Genomic DNA, 21,600 nt, shown 5'->3' with positions numbered 1-21,600 from the left:
AAATAAAAACAAAAAGTGCTGGAAATAATCAGCAGGTCTGGCAGCACTATCAGTTTAGTCCGGTCACTCCACAGGTTGCAGCCCATTATTAAGCTTTCACACCCAATTGGAAAACAGCCAAAATAAACACCCTGGTAACCCCTGAATAAAAGAGACCAAGCCAAATACCTTTAGACACCAACAAATTAACTATTTATTTTTTAAAAATCTTAAGCACTATTAAGATAAACCTATGACTAAAGACCTTTTTATTTTAAACTCACTCCCCACATTCGCACAAAAGCATTCTAAACGAGCAGGAGTTAACTAGTTTTAAAATTAGTGCGTTTGAAATTCAGCTGCTTCTCAAGTAGGAATGAAATAAGGAAGCCTGTGGATTACATTCCTGGTGGATGAGGCATTATTATGTGGAAATAGTTTAAGGCCATTCGAAGCCTTCATGAGGATTGGATGCAGTGGTTTATTCTTAACAGGCGTTAAACTTTTCGGCTGCGGTCGGCAACAACAGTTCCTTCAGCAATACAATTTCTTGAAAAAAGAAGGCATTTCTTCTTCAGGCAATTAATTCGGCTGGAGCTCTCTATTGAATTTTTGCCGAGACAGAATAAACTGCTCTTTTCTCTTCAGTACGTTTCGCTGGTGAGTCTGCTTTCAGCCGCTTTTTTTTCAGTTTTACACACAGTTAAGTAGCAACATTATACCATGTGACCTTTCTCTCCTGTTGCCGCCCAGGTAACAAGAATGCAATATAAGCTGGGGATGTTGGCCGCCTCGAGGACTTCTGTGTTGGAGATATGGTCCTGCCACCTGATGCCAAGTATTCTCCGGAGGCAGCGAAGATGGAATGAATTGAGACGTCGCTCTTGGCTGTCCCTATACCCTCTTTAAAATGGTACCTTTTAGTTTCTATTTCCTCCCCTCATTCTTCCTCTGAAATGTATCCCTCAAACTTCACCAATTTAAATTTCAGCTGCCACGTGCCTGCTCATGACATCATCTCTCTATGTCTCCCTGAAGTTTGCTGCTATTCTCCTCACTGTTATATTTCGACTTGTGTGTCATCTGAAAACTTTGAAATGAAGCCCTTTATAACTTGACATTCAACGGCATGATGATCGATTAATCCTCCACTATCAACATCCTGGAGGTTGCCGTTGACCAGAAACAGAACTGGAGTCGCCATATAAATATCATCGCTACAAAAGCAGCTCAGAGGCTAGGAATCCTGTGGTGAGTGACTCACCTCCTGACTCCTCATAACCTGTACACTATCTAAAGGTACGTTTCAGGAGTGTGGTGGAATCCTCTCCACTTGCCTGGATGGGTCCAACTCCAACAACACTCAAGAAGCTCGGCACCATCCAGGACAAAGCAGCCCGCTTGATTGGCACCCTATATACAAACTTACACGCTCTCGACCATCGACGCACAGTGGCAGCAGCGTTTGCCATCTACAAGACACATTGCAGCAACTCACCAAAGCTCCTTTGACAGCATCTGTCAAACTGGCGACCTCCGCCACATAGAAGGACAAAGGCAGCAGATGCATGGGAAGATCACAACTTGCAAGCTTCCCTCCAAGTCACACAACATCCTGGCTTGGAGTTTATTCGCCGTTCCTTCACTGTCGCTGGGTCAAAATCCTGGAACTGCTTTCCTAACAGCACTGAGGGTACACCTACCCCACATAGACAGCAGCTGTTCAAGAAGATGGCTCACCATCACCTTCTCGACGGCAATTAAGGATGATCAACAAATGCTGTCAAACCAGCGATGCCCACATCTCATGAACTAATAAAAGAAAACTGTATTTCAAAAGATCAGTGGCCCTAATACTGAAGCCTGTGGAACAAGACTTCATACTTTCAATCTAAAGAACAATTGCCCCCACTTCTCTTTGCACTCTCTTCCTTAGCAAACATCATAACCAAAATGTCATTGACCCTTTACTCCATCGGTTTCATTTTACCAGACACGTTTCGTAAATGTTACTTTATCAAACACCTTTAGAAAGTCCATCCACATGACATCAACCTTGGGTTGTTCCTCAACCCTACCTGCTACTTCATCAAAGAACTTGATGAATCAGTTTATCATCGAATCATACAACAGCTCCAGCAGAGGGGCAGGCATTTATACCATTTTGTCCATGCCAGCTCTTTGCAAGTACCACTCACCTAGTCCCACTCCTCTAGCTTTTCTCCGCAGCCCTGTTTATTTTTCTGCATAATTGCCCAATTCTCTTTTGAAAGCCACGATTGAATCAGCCTGCAGCAGCCTCTCAGACGTTTATTACAGAACCTAATCACTCGCTATGCAAAGGTTTGCTCTCATGTTGCAGTCATTTCTTTTGTCAATCACCTTAAAACGGTGCCCTCTCGTTCTCGATCCTTCCAAGAATGAGAACAGTCTCTCCCTATCTACTCTGCCCAGACAACTCTTAATTTTGAACACCTCTATAAAATCATCTCTCAAATTTCACTTCTCTAAGGAGAGCAGAACCAACTTTTCCAATCAATTCACATAACGGCATTCCCTCATTCCTATAACTATTCTATTGAATCTTCTCTGCACCCGCTCTAATGCCTTCAAATGCTTCTTAAAGTGCGTTGCCCAGAACTGGGCACAATACTTCAATTGAGGGGAACCAGTTTCTCATGCAGGTTTATCATCACTTCCTTGCTTTTCTACTTTATGCCCCAATTTATAAAGCTCGGGAGCTCGTATGCTTCCTTGAACATTTTCTCAGCCTGCCCTTTGAACTTCACTGACTTGTGCACATATAACCCCAGGTCCCTCTGCTCCTGCAGCCCCTTTAGAATTGTACCCTTCATTTTATATTACATGTTCTCGTTCTTCCTACCAAAATAAACCACTTCACATTTCTCTGCATTAAGTCCATCCATTTTATATATATACATATATATATAAAAGAAGGGCTGCTATCACTGACTCCTGAAGATCTCCACGGTATACTTTCCTACAGTCTGCACTGCTTTACGTTTCCTGTCACTCATCCAATTTCATATCCATTCCGCTGCTGCAATTTTTACAAATGTGTTCTAACTCCACCAACAAGCCTGTTATATGGCTCATTATCAAATGTTTTTTGGAAGTCCATGTATACCACATAACCCCCATCAGACCTCTCTGTTACCCCATCAAAAGACTCAAGCATTTATTATGCCATGATTTCCCAACCAGCCAATATGTCTTCCTGGAATATGGTCTCTGAAATTTCCCCCATCACTGACATTCTGCAGACTGACCTGTAGTTACAGGGTTTATCCCCCTCCTTTTTATTCTACAGTTTTTCATTTACAACCCTCCAGTCCACTGGCAATACTCCCATATCCAAGGAGGATCGAAGGATTCAGGCCAATGCTGCTGCTTTTTCCACATTTCCTTCCCTCAGCAACGCTCAAACATCTCCTCCAGACTGGGTAAATAGTCTACTTTATCGTTGTACAAACAGTGTTGAATTGAAAAGAGTTAACTGAACCTGCTTTTTCAGTCTATAATTAACATCAGTCTCCATTGGACCCTAATTTTTCCATTGGAGGGTTTCCCTTTTCTATTAATAAGGCACTCTAATCGATGTGTTATCCCACAGTGTCAGCGGAGACATCACACCTGGCAGTAACAGGGATCAGCGGCCCTGGAGACAGGGAGAGGACAGAACAGAATCTGAGAACAATAGATTGAAGTGTTAGAAAAATGGGTCCAAATCTGAGAACAAGAGATTGGAATGTTACAACAATGGTCAGGAGTTTCTCCTGGGACTTTGACTTTCTTTCTGCGTTTTCTGATTGGCTATCATTGGATCGCCGAATCTATTTCGTCCTTTTAACGATGCAAGCGATTTATTATCCCGCCCTTGCTATTGTTGGTGTCCCTGGTAAGTGCCTTTCACAAGTAATTGATTCTATAAATTAAGCTTAACTTCAGTACTGTTCTTGTCATTTACTCCATCTTGCTTGTTGATATAATTGTTCCTGGCAACTCTCAGTATCCAGCTGTTAGATCTTTATATTTGGTTTAACTGTATTGGTTTCTTGGCACTTACATTTTGGGAAGACTACATCTATTGTCATCGATTTCCATCACAAATTCTGTTCCCGATCCATCCACTCCATCTCGCGCCCTGACCAAAGTCTGAGAATGAACTAGACTGTTAAAAACCTCAATGACCCTTTGTTCGAATCGCATAGCCTCTGTATCAGCAAACCTGCCAACTGCCGCCTTCTTAATATTGCACGTCTCCACCTTTCCGTCAGCCCATCTGCTGCATAAAACCTCATACTTGCCTTTGTCAAATCCAGTCGAATATTCCTCTGTTTTCTGACCACCATCACAATTAAAAGCCTCCTTAAATGTCAGCTCATCCAGAACAATGCTGCCTAAATCACACCAGGTACAGTTCACCCATCACCCCCATGCTCACTAACCTATCCTGGCTCCAGGTCGGGCAATGTTACAATCTTAATATACTCATTCTTGGGTGAAAATCTCTCAATGGCCTCCACCCTCCGATTAGGCCCATTCCCCTGCACATTTCCCATATTCCAGCAACTTCTTGTATTTTGATTATTTATCATTCCCTTTTTAAAGTGAATTTCCTTCCCTGTGGATCTCTCTCTGGCCATGATTTTGGCCTCAGTAGAGTCACTGGTATCGGTGCTGTGGAATCCACGCTGGTGGTCATTTCCGTTGTGGCCTGCACGCTACCCATGATGGAGAGGGTGCTCGTCCCTGAGTAACCTGCATGGACCTGCAGCAGGAACATGGTCTGAATTTGGCATCAATCAGGCGTTCTGGCAGCTTTCTAACTTGGTCTGCACTGACCACCTGTGTTCGTCACTCTCAGCTCAACAGACTATAGTTACAGTGTATCTCTGTCTGCAACATGACAAACAAATGGTGCACAGGCTGCAGTGAGGGGCTGATAAAAGTGGGAGGAGGGTGGGGGGGTGCTCTGCCCTCCCCAGCCGGGTTTTCCGAGAGTACTTTTCCTACCTACATATAACCCAGGAGCAGTGTGTGAGGTGACTCTGATTCAATAAGGAGGTGGTTACAGAGCTGTGTCGCCTGCTACATCACGACCTGAAGCCTCACACCAGGGTGAGGACAGAGCTGCCAGTGGCCATTACGTTCACATTTTCATTGAACTTCTGTGAATCTGGATCATTCCAGGGAGGAGCAGGCGGCATATTCAACATCACCTAATATGTCATCCCTCGATGTACCCGGAAGGTGATGGAGGCATCCCATATGGTTTTTCAACTCAGTTGGGAGAAGCAGGATGAGAAGACCTGTAGTTTTAACAGGACGCCAGCATTCCCGCTGGGGTATGTGGCTCTGTGCAGCCTCCAAGTCAACAGGGAGAGGTACATAAACTGACATACTCTCAGTGCATGAATGTGCTGTTGGTGTGTGAACATGCCCAGTGCATCATGTTTGTGAATATCCACTAGCCTGGCAGCAGCCACAATTCCTTCATTGTGAAGTAGTCAGCCCTTCCCAGCGTCTTCAGCTCTCCTTGTAAAAGGAGAAATTGTCTGCTCGGAGACAAATCCCTCTATAAACGGTTCATTTTCCTCCCACCCACCATTGCCCCCACCCCATCACTCAAAATGCAAGGACATCAAGTATATAACGAGAGCAAAGCAGTCACTAAAAACATCATGGAGAAGACCATCGGCTTCCAATGCCTGAACCGTTCAGGGGAAGCCCTCCAGTACAGATTGAAGCAGGTGCCCAAGTTCATTATTTTCATAAATGATTTGGAGGAAAGTGTAGGTGGTCTGATTAGCAAGTTTGCAGATGACACTAAGATTGGTGGAGTAGCAGATAGTGAAGGGGACTGTCAGAGAATACAGCAGAAGATAGATAGATTGGAGAGTTGGGCAGAGAAATGGCAGATGGAGTTCAATCAGGGCAAATGCGAGGTGATGCATTTTGGAAGATCCAATTCAAGAGTGAACTAGACAGTAAATGGAAAAGAACGGGGGAAAACTGATGTACAGAGAGATTTGGGTGTTCAGGTCCATTGTTCCCTGAAGGTGGCAACGCAGGTCAATAGAGTGGTCAAAAAGGCATACGGCATGCTTTCCTTCATCGGACGGGGTATTGAGTAGAAGGGTTGGCAGGTCATGTTCCATTTGTATAAGACTTTGGTTCAGCCATATTTGGAATACTGCGTGCAGTTCTGGTCACCACATGACCAAAAGGATGTAGATGCTTTGGAGAGGGTGCAGAGGAGGTTCACCAGGATGTTGTCTGGTATGGAGGGCGCTAGCTATGAAGAGAGGTTGAGTAGATTAGGATTATTTTCATTAGAAAGACGGAGGTTGAGGGGGGACCTGATTGAGGTGTACAAAATCATGAAAGGTATAGACAGGGTGGATAGCAAGAAGCTTTTTTTCCAGAGTGGGGGATTCAATTACTAGGGGTCACGAGTTCAAAGTGAGAGGGGAAATGTTTAGGTGCGATATGCGTGGAAAGTTCTTTCCGCAGAGGGTGGCGGGTGCCTGGAACGCGTTGCCAGCGGAGGTGGTAGACGCGGGCAATATAACGTCTTTTAAGATGTATCTAGACAGATACATGAATGGGCAGGAAGCAAAGAGATACAGACCCTTAGAAAATAGGCGACATGTTTAGATAGAGGATATGGATCTGCGCAGGCTTGGCGGGCCGAAGGGCCTGTTCCTTTGCTGTAATTTTCTTTGTTCTTTGTTCTTTGTTCATGGTGTTCTGCTGCACCATTCATATCATTGCCATCATGAGAATACAAGTATTGCCACCAGGAATTCAGAGGGCACCTCAGAAAGAGGAGGCAGAGAGGATTTTTTTTCTGGAGACCTTCCACCCGAACTGTCTATCAGAGAATTCCTGATAAGATTCTGGTTCCAAAAGGATCATGCGCCCGTATAACCATACAAATTAGGAGCAGAAGTCGGCTATTCAGCCCATTTAGCTTGCTCTGCCATTTAATGCTATCATATCTGATCTGTTTTCTGTCTTAAATTCCACATTCCCATTTATCCCCGATAATCTTTCGTTCCCTTTCCAAACAAGAATCTATCTTCCTCAGCTTTAAACATATTCAATTATCCCACCCCCACCACCTTCTGAGGAAGAACATTCCAAAGTCACACGACCCTCTGAGAGAAAAAACATTCTCCTCATCTCTGTCCTAAATGGGCGGCACTTAATTTTCATCATTGCATGCTAGTTCTGGACTCACCCACAAGAGGAAACATCCCCTCCACATTCACCCTGTCAAAACCGTTCAGGAGCTTATATACTTCAGTCAAGTCTCCCCTCACTCTTCTAAGTTCCAATGAAAACATGCCCGACCTGTCCAACATTTCCACATCAAACAACCCACTCATTCCAGGTATGAATCTAGTAAATATCCTCTGAACAGCCTCCAATGCATATGCATCCTTCCTTAAATAAGGAGACAAAAACTGTACGCAGTATTCTAACTGTTGTCTCACCAACGCCCTGCATAACGGAAGCATAATATTCTTACTTTTATTTCCTCCCGTAATAAAAGGTCGCAAATATTAGCGTTCTTTATTAATTGCTAAAACTGCATACTAACCTTTTGTGACTCATGCACTAGAACACCTGGATCCCTCTGCACCTCGGAATTCTGCAATCACTCCCTCTTTAAGAAATACTCTGTTTTTTTTTATTCTTCCTGCCAAAGTGAACAACTTCGCATTTTCCCACATTATAATTCATCTGCCAGATTTCTACCCACTCACTCAACCGATCTCTAACAGTCTGCAACCTCCTTATGTCGCTTCCCACCATGGATCCCCCAATTCACCACCATTACACCCATCTGAGATGCACCATCACAGCGTCTCCTTGGTCATAATCGCGCAATAATAAACCCCCACAAAACCCTTTATATTGAAATATTTATCCAACAACATTTTCAATTATACAAACAAAACTGAACTATTTACTCTTGTGTATTCCCTCAGTGCCTGTTTTGCGGGTTCCCTCGACTTGCCTAGTGCTGCTACACAGTGCTTACCTAGTGGCTGCAGCATGGCTGCTGGAAGACAGACGACTTGCACTGGGGTAGACAGCAGATGGACTTGCAGGACGCTCTCGAGCAACTCTGGGCTTTGAGGGCTCGAATTCAGACTGCACCACCTCGGCATGTGAAGCAGCAGCCTGGACTGGCTGATGGGAAACAGCAAGAACACTGGTGGAATAGCAGTGAAGGGAGAACAAATACTGACATCCTCAGAGAGGACAGCAGGTCTATGCTCCACGAAGCCACTGCCAGTAACATGGGGCAACACACCAGCAAACCTAGTAATCTACTTGGTAACAGATTGCTCGACTGCTGTGAGAGCCTGCAAAAACCTTTGAGCACTGAGATCCACAGCCATGATGGCAGCAGTCTGATCCTGCATGGCAGCAAGCATGGATCTCATGACCTCAGTCTGAGCTTCCACTGTCGCACTGAAACGTTGGGTGTCTGCCGCCTGTGCTGCAGTGGAAGCTGAGACGATGGTTACCAGACGCTGTATCATGGCTGGGTTCGTGAGTGCTGTCATCGAGTTAGTGACCAATTCCACAGCAGAAAGAATGGGCTTCATGAGCCACATCCTCAGCGACATTGGAATTGGAATCCTCCATATTCCTTGATGGTGACAACAGACAGTTTGACAGGCCTGTCAATGGATAAAGTGTCTCAGTGCACAAGTCCATCAGCATTCTCCTGTATGATGCTCCAACAATATTCTCAGCTGAGTCCTGTGTATTATAACTCGTTCGCAACCTTGCCCTCCTGTGAGTTGACACACGAGCTATCATTTAACCTGGCCTGGCTGCAGCCCACGCGTGTTTTGGTGACACACCAGGTGCAGATTCCGACTCAAGACCAGCCTCTAAGATAAACGCAGTGTCAGCATTTGAATTGGTAGCTGTGAGCAACAGTCCAAGTGATGGGGTGTCACCATCAGTGCTGTGCTGATTCTCTCTCTCGGTCTCCCGGAGCTGATGTGACTGGGAAGCTGGCAGTTTTGGGTTATCATTGGGAAGTATAAAATCAGAAGGGGATGGTTGGGGTGAGGAATTGGGGTGGGATGGAATGCTGAACGTCCATGGGCCCACTATCTGCGACCTGTTCATCATCTCAGAGGGCAGGATGAGGGAGAGGTTGTGAGACCAAAGCATCATCCTGAATGCTCTCATGAATGTCGGATGCTGGATGCTCTATCACAGCTGGTCACATGATGTGGAGAACCATCTCCTCCATCAGGCTCCGGGGATGAAGATAAGCCGAGATAGTGTTGCACTGTGTTTGCGATGATTTGCCTGCCATAGCTGAATAGCTAGAAGTATTTGGGTGCAGTGAAAGGTGTGTGCCCTTTAGTTAAGCAAATCTGCTGTCCGAACCTGGTCTGGCCTTCATGTGACTCCAGATGCACAGCAATGTGCTTGACTCTTAACTGTCCTGCGAAATGGCCGAGCAAGGCATTGAATTGTCAAGTGAAAGCAGGGATTGGCAACAAATGCTGGCTTCGACAACGACACCCATATCCTATGAATTTCATTTACAAAGGTCTGGGAATGGTGTTTCAGAGTTTTTCACAAGAGTCGTTGTCTCGAAGACATTCCTGGTCATGATAATGTGCAGCTGCATGTTCACATATTTAAAGAACTGTTACTTATAAATTGTAATCTTCTACCCTTGACTGGTTTACTCTATGGTTCGAACATAAGAATGGTGAGAAATAAGGAGACAACACTCAAAGGTCAAATTCAATGCCAATGACTTTACTAGATTTGGCAGGTATACAAATGTTAAAAACAAAACAAAACATTAGTCAGCAATACACCTGTTGACAAGACACCCATTAGTCACAAATAGGTTGCAGGGAGTCATACATAAATAAGCAACCAGTAGGCAGTCACTTCCCTGCTGATTGTTCAGTAGCTGACCAAACTATGTCCATGTTTGGAACAAGGTTGTAACGAGTTCAGGAGCTGAGTGGCCCTGACGGAAGCTAAACTGAGCGTCAGCGAGCAGATAATTGCTAAGCAAGTGCTGCTTGATAGCACTGTTGACGACCCCTTCCATCACTTACTGATGACTGAGAGTCGACAGATAGAACATTAACCTGGGCCTCTAGGTTACTAGTCTAGTGACATTACCGCTATGCCACTGCCTGCTCTGCATTTTCCAGTGCACGTGAAGTTTGTCCAAAGTTCTAACTTGACATCAAAGTGAAACATAACTTTAAAGTCAGTCTTTATTGGTCATTACTAATTTTTAAGACTTTTTTGCCTTTTTGTTAAACATTCCATTGATAACGTGTTTTTTTTTCACGAGTAATTCTGTTAATCTGTAATAAAAACAGCTTACATCTGTTAACAGGTAACCTAACCTCTGATAAGGCTTTCTGGCCATTGCGATGCATGCTGGTCAGATTCAGTTGATTCTCTGCACACCTGTACAAAGTGACACAAGGGCAATTGGGGATAAGGAACAAATGCTCGCCTTCTCGGCGATACCTACATCCCATGAGCAGGATCAAGATAACGATAGCGCCCTCTATTTCATTTAAATTTATTGATTCTCCTAGGTTGAATATCCCCACAAATCTCAAACAGGAATCGATCAGTATGACAGACTGCAGAAACCAGACCATTCCATCCATCCGATCCGGGATGGAAATGCATTCTCTCCTGTCACAGGTCAGACAGCAGAAACCAGGCCATTGCATCCATTCCATTCGGAATAGAAAACCATTCTCATCTGTCACAGGTCAGACCCCCGAGACCAGGCAATTCCATCCATCAGATCCAGGAGAGTAAACATACTCAACTGTCAAAGGTCATACAGCAGAGACCAGGCCATTCCATACATCCGATTCGGGATAGAAAATCATTCTCACCTGTCACAGCTCAGACATCAGAGACCAGGTGATTGCATCCATCCAAACCAGGATATACGAACATTCAAATTAGGATCAGCAGTAGTCCAATGACCCCTCGAGCCTGCTGCACCATTCAATAAGTTCATGGCTGAACTGTTTGCTCCACAGTGTCACCTGCCACTGATAATCGTGCACTCCCGTGCTTAACGAGAATCCATTTGTCTCTGCCTTAAAAATATTCAAACACTCTGCTTCCACTGCCTTTTGAGTGAAATCCAAAGACTCAACGATCCTCTGAGAGAAAAAGAAAAATCTCCTCAACGTTGTCTTAAATGGAGATCCCTTATTTTTAAACTGTGACTCCTAGTTTGAGATTCTCCCACAAGCAAAAACACCGTTTCCACATCCACCCTGTCAATCCCTCTCAGGATCTTATATGTTTCAGCCATGTCGCCTCTTACTATTCCAAATTCCAGCGGATACAAGCCTAGCCTGTCCAATCTTTTCCCGTAAGACTGGCCACCAATTCCAGGTATTAGTCGAGTAAACCTTATCTGTACTGCCTCCAACGCATTTACATCCTTCCTTAAATGAGGAGACCAGTGTTGTACACAGTAATCCAGATGTGGTCTCACCAATGCCCTGTGTAGCCGAAGCATAACCTCCCTCCTTATGCATTCAATTCACCTCACGATAAACAATAACATTTTATTAGCTTTCCTAATTATGTGCTGTACCTGCACACTAATTATTTGCGATTCCTGCACTAGAACACCAAGATCCCTGTCCATCTCAGAGCTCTGCAATCTTTCAGCATTTAGATAATATGGTTCTTTGACATTCTTCCTACCAAAGTGGACATTTTTGCACTTTCCCATATTATACTCCATTTACCAGTTCTGTGCCCACTCATTAACCTATCTATGTCCCTTTGCAGCCACCTTGTGCCTTTTCCACAATGTACTTTACTCCCTATCTTTGTGTCATCTGCAAATTTAACAACCATACCTTTGGCCCCTTCATCTAAGTAATTTATATAAATCGTAAAAATTGATGCCCCAGCACAGACCCCCATGGCACACCACTCGTTACATTTTTCCAACCAGAAAATGACCTATTTATGCCTACTCTCTTTTAACTGTTAGCTACCCAAAATTCTATCCATGGCAATATGTTACCCCCTGCAACATGACCTTTACCCCCCAAGCAGTAGCATTTGATGTGGCACCTTTTCAAATGCGTTCTGGAAAGCTGAGGACAATACATCACAGGTTCCACTTTATCCACAGCACATGTAACACTCAGCTTTCACAAAACCATGTTGAGTCTGCTTGATAAGCTTGAATTTTCCTAAATACCCTTCGCTAACATATTTAATAATACCTTCTGACATTTTCCCGAAGGAAGATGTTAAGCTACCTGGCCTTTAGGTTCCTGCTTTCTGCCTCCATCCCTTTTTGAATAAAGGAGCTACATTCACTATTTTCCAATCTAAAGGAACCTTCCCCGAATATAAGTAATTTTGGAAAATTAAAACCAACGCATAAATCATTCTCCCCTGACACACACCAGGCAGCAGAGTCCAGGTCATTCCATCCATTCAATCCGGGGACAGAAAACGCATTCTCACCTGTTACAGTTCAGACAGCAGATACCAGGCCATTCCATCCATCAGATCCTGTATAGAAGACCATTCTCACCTGTCACAGGTCAGAAAGCAGAGACCAGACCACTGACTCCTGACTTGTGCCTTGCTGATGGTGGACACGATTTGGGGAGTCAGGAGGTGAGTTACTCGCCACAGTATTCCTTGCGTCTGACTTGCTCGTGTAGCCAAAGTATTTAATGGCTACTCCAGTTCAGTTTCTGGTTAAGGGTAACCCCCAGGATCTTGATAGTGGGGGATTCAGCGATAGTAATGCCTTTGAATGTCAAGGGGACATGGTTAGATTCTCTCTTGCTGGAGTTGCTCATTGACTGGTACTTTTGTGGTGCGAATATTACTGGACAGTTATCAAACAAACCTGCATATTGTACAGGTCTTGTTGCATTTCGACACGGACTGATGAAGCAGCAGAGGATGGTTGAGCCCAGGGTACTACCCTGAGGAACTCCTGCAGCGATGTCCTGGAGCTGAGATGATTGAACTCCAACAACCACAAACATCTTTCTTTGTGCTCGGACCGACACAAACCGTTGCAGAGTTTTCCCCTTGATTCCCATTGACTCCAGTTTCGCTCGGGCTCCTTCATGCCGTACTCGGTCCCAACAGTAACCCCTAGGGAACTCCAATAAAAACCTTCCTATAGGTCGGAAAAGATCCATTAACCAATACTTTTTGTTTCCTGTCAGTTTTCCAATCCCTTTTATTCCATGAGCGATATCTTTGTTCACATGTCTGTTGTGTGGCACTGTATCAAATGCCTTTTGGAAGTCCAGGTACACCACATCAACTGCATTGCCTTCATAAACCCACTCTCTTTCCTCCTAAAAAAAAAACTCTTGCAAGTTACTTAAAATGGTTTTCCCTAAAGAATTCCATACTGTCTTTCCTTAGGTATCCCTCATTTGTCCATGCGACTATTCATTTTTTCACAAATTATTGTTTCAATAAATTTCCCCTCTACCAATGTTAAACTGACTGACTGCAGTTCCTGGGCTTATCTTGTTACGACTGACCGCTCAAGTATATATATATCCAATCAAATTAGACTGTTCTCATTGCGTGAGCAATACACTGTTAAATCATTCCCGGCGTTCTGCAGATCGCCTAACATATCACTTTAAACTTTCTAAATTAAAGACATCTAAAGCCGAATTGAACTATCTGGCAAACTCCGAATGAGGTAAACCAAACCAGATATCTTTAGACCAACAAATTAACTGTTTATCAGAAAAACTAAACTCTTAAACACTACTAACATATAAACAGCATTAGAAAACAGCTTTCTCTGTGATTTGCACTTCCCGATTATTAATTCTCTGATTAAAGTCCACTTGCAGTATTCCAGGTTCCAATGAGGAAAGAAAAATGACCAACATCCAAAACTTCAACTCCTCCTTCATCCAGCGAGGACATCTACAGATTAACAAATTGCAAATACTTTGATGAATTAATTTTGCTTTCGAATATTGAGGGGTGTAAAAGTGATCAGTCTAAAATTCACCTTCCTTCAGTTTAAATTATCAGTGATCTCTGTTCCTTTCATGCTCATGCTGTCTGTCTCTGTGTCTCTCAAAAGCTGGTTTTTCAGCCAGTTTCAAAAATTAATCGTCATATTTTAGCTCGATTCTGCAGTCTCTGAATGGCTGTTGCAAAACCTACTCGGAAACAGGCTATTTTAGATCTAGTAATATGCAATGTGGCAGGATTAATAAGAAATATCATAATTATCGTCCTCCAGGGGGTAGCAGTCACAACATGGTAGAAATTCTAATGCAGTTTGAGGACGAGCAATTTGGGTTTCAGACCAGTGTCCCCAACTTCAACAAGAGCAATTACAGAGGTATGAAGAAAGAGTTGTCTAAAACAGGCTGGGAAAATAGACTAAGGGGAAGATAAGTGGATGAGAAGTGGCAGACATTTTACCAGATATGTCATAACGCTCAGCAAAAAATAATCAAGGTCAAAAAGAAGACTCGATGAGAAGGATGAACCACCCGTGGTTAACAAAGGCGGTCAAGGAGAGTATCCCATCAAAAACTAAGGCATACAAAGTGGCAACAACTAGTGGTACGCAAGAGGATTGGGAATCTTTTAAGGAACCAGCAGCGGATGCCTAAAAAGCTAATTAAGACGGAGAAAATTGATTATGAAAGCAAATTGGCAATAAATATATAAAAACAAACAACAAGAGCTTCTATCTCAGAAGAAAGGGAGTCGCTAAAGTGAGCGTGGGACCCTTGGAGGATGTGACTGGTGAATTGATAATGGGGAACAGGGAAATGGCAGAATATTTAAACCAATATTTTGCATTGGAATTGACGATGGGGGACACTACAAACACCCCACAGATATCAGATAAGCAAAGAGCTAATGGGAGTAAAGATCTTGTAACAGTCTCTTTCACGACGGCAAAGTATTTGACTAACTAATTGGAATAAAGGCAAACAAGTCGCCAGGACCTGATGTGCTTCATCCAAGGGTTTTAAAGGAAGGAACTGCAATGAAAGAGGAGGCAGTAGTCGAAATATTCCAGAACTCACTGGATTCCAGAAGGGTCCCAGCGGATTGGAAAACCGCTAATGTGACGCGCCTGTTCAAGAAGGGAGGGAGACAAAAAGCAGGAAACTATAGGCCAGTCAGCCTAACATCGGTCATTGGGAAAATGCTAGAGTTCATTATTAAGGAAGAAATTGCAGACATTTAGAAAAGCTTAAAGCAATCAAACAGAGTCAACATGGTTTGAGAAAGGGAAATCATGTTTGACACTTTTGTTAGAGTGGTTTGAGGATATAACAAGCAGAATTTATAAAGGGAACCAGGAGATGTAGTGTATTTGGATTTGCAGAAGGCATCCGATAAGGTGCCACAGAAAAGATTATTGCACAAGAGAGGAACTCACGGTATTGGGCGTCATATATTAGCATGAACTGAGGATTTGTTAACGCACAGTAGACAGAGAGTGGGGATTAATGGGTCTTTTTCAAGGTGGAAAGACGTAAGTAGTGCAGGGCAGCAAGGATCAGTCCTAAGGTCTCAATTATTCACTATTTGTATTAATGACTTGGAGGAGGGGTCAGAGTGTAATACATCCAAATTTGCTGATGATACAAAAACAGGTGGGAGGGCATCTTGTGATGCGGACATAAGGAATTTGCAAGGGGATATAGTTAGGTAGAGTGAGTGTTCAAAAACTTGGCAGATGCTTTAGAAAGCTTTCCAGAACATACTCGAGGAACTCCTTCCCCTTTCTGACCTCTACACTACTGCTCCTCCAGTCTACATTCGGATAATTAAAGTCTTCCTTGATAACTACTCCATAATTCCTGCATCTCTCTGTAAAACAGAAACAACAAATATCTTTTCATGAACACTTTTATTCAACGACACGTTGAATTCACACTTGTGTATTCCATAGTGCCTGTATTAAGGGTTCCCTCAAATTGCCTAGTGCTCCTGCACGGTGCTACCCCAGTGGCTGCAGAATGGTTGGTGTAAGGCTGCTGACTTTCACTGAGGGAGGTTGTAGATGGTCTTGCATGACTCCCTCGAGCAGCTCTGGGTCTTGACGTCTCGCATTCGGACGACATTAGTTCCCCATGGTCAGCAGCAGCCTGAGCTGGTTTATGGGTATCAGCAAAAACACTGGTGGAGTATCAGTGAAGGAAGACAAATTCTGCCAGCCTAAGAGCGGACAGCAGGTTCGTGCTCCAAGGAGCCACTGCCTGTCCCACGGAGCGATACCTCAGAAATCCGATTAATCCTCTGGATCTCTGAGTGCTGGACTGCGGTGAGAGCCTTAAAACCCCTTTGACAACTGAGATCCACTGCCATAATGGAAGCAGTAAGATCCTGCATGGCAGCAAGCATGGATCTTATGACTTCGGTCTGACATTCCACTGCAACACCGAGACGTTGAGTGTCTGCCACCTGTGCTGCAGTGGAAACTGCGACAATAATCACCAGACGCTGTATCAAGGCTGGGTCCGCTAGTGCTGTCAAGGACTTAGTGACCACTTCCACTAGGGAAAGAATGGGCTTCAAGCTCTGTGCAATGTCCTGTGCCCTGTTGGAGTCGGACTCCTCTAAGTTCCTAGACAGTGACAACAGACTGTCTGACAGGACTGTCAATGGACAAAGTATCTCAGTGGACATGTCTATCAGCATTTTCCTGGTTGTTGCCCCATTAAAGTTCTCATCTTAAGTGAGCTGGCACATGCAATCAACAAGTGCAGGTCCCGACTCTATTCCAGCCTCGACGGTACACGCAGTGTAAATATTTTAGCAGGTGGTTGTGAGTCCCGGACCTGCTAATGGATATTCACCATCAGTGCTGTACTGCTGCTCTCTCTCTTTCTCTCTCTCTCTCTGTCCCTGAGAGCTGCTGTGACTGGGAAGCTGACAGTTTTAGGTTATTATTGGGAAGTATATCATCAGAAGGGGAGGATTGGGGTGATGTTTTGGGGATTGGATGGAAAGCAGGAGATCCAGGTACCGCCAACTGCAGCTTGTACATCATATCAGACAGCAAGATGAGGGGGAGCTAGGAGTTAAGAGACGTCATAAGGAAAGAACGTTGCATCACCCTTGAAGCTACCAGCCAGCTTCACACACAGTTAGGATCCTGTTAAGCTTACAGTCACCCAGCTTACAGTGCGGGTCACCCTGGGTGGCATGTATAATTCATGGCAATGAGGAGGCAGCAGGAAGTTTTGTGTGTCACCAGGAACAGGCACGGGCAGATCATGAATCACAAACCCTAGGCCTGAAAAGAAGGACAAATCTGATTTTTCCTGTTTCTCACCTTTTTCATTGTTTTCCATTTTCTCTTTCACCCTGTCTCACACTCTCACTTTTTCAGTTTCGGTCTGGCTCATAGAATCAGAGACAATGCAGCATAGAAGGAGGCTATTCGGCCCATTGTGTCAGTGTTGTCGCTTTGAAATATTATCGAAACAATTCTGCTCCCCTACTCTTTCCCCAGACTCCTGCATTTTTATCCTTTTCAAGTTTTTGCCAAATTCACTTTTGCAAGATATTTTTGAATCTGTTTCCACCATATAGCCTGACAATGAATTCTAAACCCAATAACTCACAGCGTAAGAAAATTTTCCGCATTTCCCCTCAGTGTCTTTGCCAATTAACATCAAACTGTGTCTTAATATTGCACTTTCTGACACTGGAAACCTCTTCACCTTAATTACACAATCAAGACTCTTCGTGATTTTGAATTTCTATATTTAATCTCCCTTTATCCTTCACTGCTCCACAGAGGACAAAGAATAAAACAACAGAAAATGTCGGAAATAGTACTGATGATAGGTCACATATCTGAAACAATAACTCTGTTTAAGTCACCACAGATGCTGCCAGAACTGCTGAGTATTTCCAGCACTTTCTGTTTTACCTTATGTATTTTCTATGCGAATTAAAATTTTAGAAGATTGAAGCCATTGTTTTCAGTCCCCATTGCACACACCATGAACAGCTACCGACTTTATCCCTCTCCCTGACAACTGTGTGAGACTAAAGCAGACTGTTTACAAACTTGGTGTCATATTTGACCCCAAGATGATCTTCCGACCACGTATATGCACTTTCACTAAAATGGCCTATCCCCACCTCAGTTACATCGCCTGACTTTGTTTCTCTCGCAGCTCCTCTGCTTAAAACCCTCATTCAAGTATTCGTTACCACCAAGACGTCTGCAGTACTGAAAGTGACCACCTCTCCTGGTGCTCGTGCCGATACTGATGAGCTGCCAGTTCTCTGATTGGCCAGCAGCTGTTGGAGGTGGGATCCTCATATTGAAAGGGACTTGGATCCCAGCATAAGACATTTAGACAAAAAAAACGCACGATCGCTTTGGGGCGAGGTGGGGGTGGGTGGCACGAAAAGGCCGAGGTTCTGTTAACCCCGCCTTTCTGGCCCGCTGCTAAGAGCCACGCCTGCTACACATGTCCAGCCCCATATCGCGGTAATACCCTCCTGTCCCACAACACACTAACATATCTATGTTAATCTTATATTGGCCTCTTGTGCATCCCTGATTTTAATCTCGTCACTACTGGTGGTAGTACCTTCAGTTGTATGGGCCCTAAGCTCTGTAATACCATCTCCGCAACTCTCCAGCTAACTTTATGTCTTTAAAACACTCCTTGAAGCATATTTCTTTGATCCAGCTTTTGGTCATCTTGTCTACAATCTCCTTATGTAACGTGGTACCTTATTTTGTTATATAATGCGCCTATGAAACATCTTGGGACATTTTACGACATTAAAGGTGCTGTAGAAATACAATTTGTGGTTATTGTTTCTGCCCAGTCCATCACCCTGTTTGTGCCCTCATGAATTCTATTACTATCTTGCTCGCTCATCACTAGACTTCCACACTTCATGAGTTCTGAAAATTGCAACATTGTGAACTGCAGCCTGCTCCCTCGGTAACCTGTGGCCCATAGATGGGCCCTGGCAGCAAAGATGATTCTCCCTGAAACACCCCCAAACTAAGCGAGTACCATCACCCATTTTCCAGGGGTTACCACACTGGCACTGGCAATACCAGCCAACTCACCTGGGGTATGGGACTCCAAGGCTGCTCCTGTCCCAGGTCTGGTGTAATAGCAACAGTAGTCCCTGCTCCCTGGCTATCCCCTGCTGCAACACTTGATTTACGTCGGGTCCGGGACTCTAACAATGGGCCTGGTCCCAGACCTGTTGTGTTACCGGCACTGGCTCCGATCAGCTGACTGTGCGTGGTGTCATCGCCAGACTTACCTATGTGTCTAGGGCACTATGGGTCAAGGGTGTAATACTGGCAGTTCCACTGCTCTCAGTGGCGTTGCCGATACTAGTGAGCAGCTGGCCATGATTGTTCAGCAGCTTTGGCAGATGGGATTCCCATCCTTTAAGGGATGTGGACCACGATACCAGGCAGTTAATTGATGAAGAGCCACACGGAGTGTAGGCTCTGAATTTCTATGACAGGGTACGCTCATATTTTCTGCCCGCCGTCAGGAACCCCACTGGCTCCACTAAATTCAGCTCCCTCTCTCCAGCAGCAATTCCTGTCACTGGGAAGATAATTCACTGCATACTGAATACAACAACAAATTTGCAATTGTCATCCTAAACTCCTTGAAACTGCTGTTTTCACTCCCAACCTGGAGTAAAATATGCTGACAAATTCCCTTGTTTAGCTTTATCTTCGTGACGATTGAGATTATTTGTTTCATTGATTTTTCAGTGGACTCATTCCCAATTATTGCTTTGAAATAATTGAATTCCGTGCTGCCCACCACAGTTGAGGGAATCTCTCAGGCAGTCCAACATTTAATTTCCTGCTCAAGAGCGATGTGCAACAGACGTTGCAAATCTGAAATAAAAACTGAAAATGCGGGATATATTCATCAGGTCTGGCAGCACCTGTGGAGAGAGAAACACAGTTAATGTTTCAGGTCAATGACCCTTCATCAGAACTGGGAGAGATTAGAAATGGATCAGATTTTAAACCAGACAGGGACGTGAGGGAAGGGAAGGATTATGATTAACATAGATTTTAACATTTCAGTCTCATCCGGAACAGTTTCAGTTCCTGTATTCCATCCCCGTGTGTAATTTTCATTTAATCTCTCCTGCCTTCCACCCTATTACAACACTTCTCTTGTTCTTTCAGCTTCGATCTTTTCAGTACATCACTGGATACAGGAACATACTTTAAATCTCAATAAGGCCTCAAGCAAACTGGTAACTTTGCTCCTAGACTGATGTATAATTTCTCTATTTATTCCCTTTCCTTACAGTTAACTTGCTGACGATTGGGATCTTATCTCGGGGAAAATGCGGGCTCTCCAAATGTATCACTCGCTACCTGGTAGCCTTGGCAGCGGCGGATCTACTGGTCATTTTCCTGGATGTGATATTGAGACACATTCCCATTGTTTATCCGGAACAGTTTCAGTTCCTGTATTCCATCCCCGTGTGTAATATTCACGCCATCCTGCTTTACGCAGCCACAGACTGTTCTGTCTGGTTCACCGTCAATTTCACTTTCGATCGATTTGTGGCGATTTGTTGCCAGAAGCTGACAAGGAAATATTGCAGCGAGAAAACGGCGGCTGTGGTTCTGGGAACAGTGATTGTGCTGAGCTGTTTAAAGAACATCTTCTGGTATTTTATGTTCACAGGTCGGTATTTGCTGTGGAACATCCCATGGTTTTGTGATGCAGCAGAGCATGCTCGGAATTCTAGTGTCTGGGGAACAATCGAGTTCCTCCATTACATTCTAACACCGTTTGTCCCATTTATGGTGATTCTACTGCTCAATGCTGTCACCGTCAGACACATTTTAGTGAGCAGTAGAGGACGCAGGAGACTCCGGGATCATACCAGTGGGGAGAGACGCAAAGACCCAGAGATGGATAGCCGAAGAAAATCCATTATTTTACTGTTAATTATCTCGACAAATTTCATTCTGTTATGGGCAGTGTTAATGGTGTTTTCGATATGGAGCCGTATGTGGTATTTAGGTTACCAGTCTATATTTCTACCGGCGTTTCTGCGGGAATTGGGGTTCATGCTACAGCTGCTGAGCTGCTGCACAAACACTGCGTTTTATGTCGTGACCCAGACTCAGTTCAGAGTGCAGTTGAAGAATGTGCTGAAATATCCCTTTACTCCAATTTTTAAATTCATTCAATGTTGTGATGAGTGCATGAGATAGAGACAGACCCGTTGTAGGTTCGAGAGAGAAATGCAGGGTGTGTGTGAGAGAGAATCGGGCAGGGAGTGGGTGAGAGAGAGACAGACAGGGAGCGTGTGCGAAAGAGACAGACAGAGAGTTTGTGAGAGAGACCGTTTGGGAATGTGTGTGAGAGAGAGAGACAGACAGGGATGCAGTGTGAGGGAGAAAGACAAGGTGTGTGTGTGAGAGAGACAGACAGGGAGTGTAGGTGAGCGAGACAGTCGGGGAGTGTGTGAGAAATAGACAGCCAGGAAGTGAGTTTGAAGGAGAAAGACAGGGTG

At 44.2% G+C, this 21,600-nt stretch overlaps 1 protein-coding gene across 1 annotated transcript; it reads left to right on the top strand.

The window, feature by feature from the left end:
- Positions 1 to 3,717: 3,717 nt before the first annotated feature.
- LOC137381156 (probable G-protein coupled receptor 139) lies at positions 3,718 to 21,298 on the top strand. The gene is made up of 2 exons (XM_068053540.1): positions 3,718 to 3,898; positions 20,379 to 21,298. Exons 1-2 carry the CDS (start codon positions 3,718 to 3,720, stop codon positions 21,296 to 21,298), a joined length of 1,101 nt encoding a protein of 366 aa, XP_067909641.1.
- Positions 21,299 to 21,600: the final 302 nt, after the last annotated feature.

Source organism: Heterodontus francisci, chromosome 21 (genome assembly GCF_036365525.1).
Source record: "Heterodontus francisci isolate sHetFra1 chromosome 21, sHetFra1.hap1, whole genome shotgun sequence".
Classification (NCBI taxonomy): Eukaryota; Metazoa; Chordata; class Chondrichthyes; order Heterodontiformes; family Heterodontidae; genus Heterodontus; species Heterodontus francisci.
This window is presented reverse-complemented; position numbering and strand designations above follow the sequence as displayed.